General features: G+C 37.5%; 1 protein-coding gene across 2 annotated transcripts in view; it reads right to left on the reverse strand.

The window, feature by feature from the left end:
- AMPD3 (adenosine monophosphate deaminase 3) overlaps positions 1 to 2,371 on the reverse strand; it is a 27,088-nt gene that overhangs the window by 4,097 nt on the left and 20,620 nt on the right. Inside the window, exon 10 of one of the 2 annotated variants that reach the window (XM_009994245.1) lies at positions 2,039 to 2,203. In XM_009994245.1, coding sequence (XP_009992547.1) covers positions 2,039 to 2,203 — 165 coding nt within the window. The remainder of the gene's footprint in view (positions 1 to 2,038; positions 2,204 to 2,371) is intronic. The other variant, XM_009994246.1, reaches the window with a different exon arrangement.

Here is a 2,371-nt window from a genome sequence, read left to right on the forward strand (position 1 = left end):
CTTTCCCTGAGGAGATTAAAAGCAAGTTCCACTAACAAAAAATGCACCATTCTTCATCTATTTTATATATAGTTATCATTAATATAGAAATTTACAAAATTAGAAGCTACACATTCTCATACAGTTTGACATGGTATCTAATCAGGCCTACCTGTGGGCTGTTCTGAAAGGGGCAGGTCCCTCTACGCAAGCCCCTTCCACTACTTGACGTATTTGTGTCTTCCTCCTCCCCTTCCCCAGTTAAGTCCCATTTAGCAATTGTTCAGCTACTGAGTGAACAGTTAGTGAACTGATTTTGTTGAGGGAACTCATAGATGTTTAGCTAAGTGAACTTAGCTAAACACATAGTGATGCAACCTGTGGCTCCCTAATTCCTGGATTCAAAATGATGGAAGAACTGGAAGCACAATGCCAAGAGTTAGCTAACACTACCTACTGCGATGACAACTTCCCATCTCACTAGGTTAAGTGTAACATAAAACCACACCCTCGACAGCACAGAGATGAGTGAGGTGTGTTAGTTATTACACTGTCATTTCTAGAACCATTTTATTTTTATCACATATATTAAAAACTAGGCTGGGCTTTAGTTATCATGGACCCTGTTATGCAGTGCAGGCAAATGTCCCATAAGTGTTTGGAGATGCTAAAAAAGAATTTCAACAAGGACTGCTAGAAACTTAGGCAGTTCTAGGATGGATGTTTAGTAAAGTTTCTCCTGAAAATGGATGTAAGTATGTAATCTGTCCTTGATGGCTTCACTAATACTACCAAAACTGGCTATGGTGCCAGTGAACAGAGTGTGTTCAACAGGGTGAACTGTTTTACTGACTCATTGATGATCTGTTTTTCTCTCATCCAGCTGTAAAGCATATTTAATGATTTTCTACGAAGATTTTCAAACAGCAGTTGAAATGGTCTTGAGTTAAAAAAGAAATGCTTACGATCTGACAGAAACTCTATATTTGGAAAAGAAAAATATATAAATTGCAGAGAATGTAAAGGAAGTCAGGAGAAAGGGATGACTTAGGTATCTCCTGTAATGCATCCATTCTGTGATAGAAATAGAAGTAACAACTAGGCTTGTTTGTTGCAGGTACAAAGTAATTTAATGTGGGTGTTTTTATTATAAGTTTTTATGATATAGGATGGTAGAGAAATGCTTAAGGTAGCAGTGGGGGAAGAAATAACATTTTGAATCTTAACTTGGATAAGAGCTGTTAAAGTAATAAATCTGTGCACCTCCTATAAGAAAGTCCCAAAACATTTTATAAATAATAATGAACCAAATCCTTACAATGTAAGTGATGACACCAGCATAGCAATGGATCACCTCACTTGGAGTCAGCCATGCAGATCACTCTGTGAGTCACCCACAAAGTCAGGAACATAACTTCCAAGTTGAATTTCAGGCTTTTTTCAGGAGCCTGGTGCCAGAATCTGCTTTTACAGCCATGATCTCACATTCAGTGTCGTAACTCCCTGCATTACTTGCCTAGACATTGGTCTCAAAAGTAGTAAAACTGAATGAATCAACAAGCCTGCTAAAGTACATTAGCTACATCTGCAGTTGATAATTATTTCCTACTTTGTCTATCTTTGGTAACAGCAGTAGCACTTAAACCAGTATTTCACAACATAACTTCCTATCTCCTAAATCACCAGAGGATAGCAAGCTACCAAGAGGTACATTATATCTCAGAATCCACTGTGAATCCAAGCAGAAATTAACAAGTCCGTTTTATGGGGCTTCTTCTTTTGTTTGATATATTCAGATTTAAGGAATTCACAAAACAAAATACACCTGAATGTCAAACTGAGATATTAATCTGATGCCTTTACAATATCTGAATATTTTATTTGAATTCATTTTACAGTTAACATTTTCAAAATAACTCATGTACTTCTCTGGGACTCTTTAAAATAATTCAAGATAACCTTTCCTTCCAAAGATATGATTTAGACACTGACTTAGACTGAGACCAAGTTTATTGATTTTTCTTTCTGGAAGCTTTTAAAAGAGAAAAATGCCTACTTACCTCCTAAGGTTGTTTAGCAACATGATGTTCACATACATATAATATAAGTAGTAACTATAGGGGGGATTCTTCTCACTGGTCCAGAGGTCAGGGTTAAGGCTCTTGTCAGAGAACATATGGCCACTGTGTTTGGATTCATCATCAACACTGTCAAAGCCAGTCACCTTATAGGAGAAGAGATTCACAGAAATCAGTGTTTTCAAGAAGCAAACTTGAACATTTCTTACTCTTCCTTCAAGACTTGCTTGTACAAAGAATCTAGTCCTCTTCATTCCCCTCCTTATCCTAGCAGTCCTGCTGCTGTCCCCTCCCACCACAGCAGGCAGACAGCA

Source organism: Chaetura pelagica, unplaced genomic scaffold (genome assembly GCF_000747805.2).
Source record: "Chaetura pelagica isolate M959 unplaced genomic scaffold, ChaPel_1.0 scaffold153, whole genome shotgun sequence".
NCBI lineage: Eukaryota > Metazoa > Chordata > Aves > Apodiformes > Apodidae > Chaetura > Chaetura pelagica.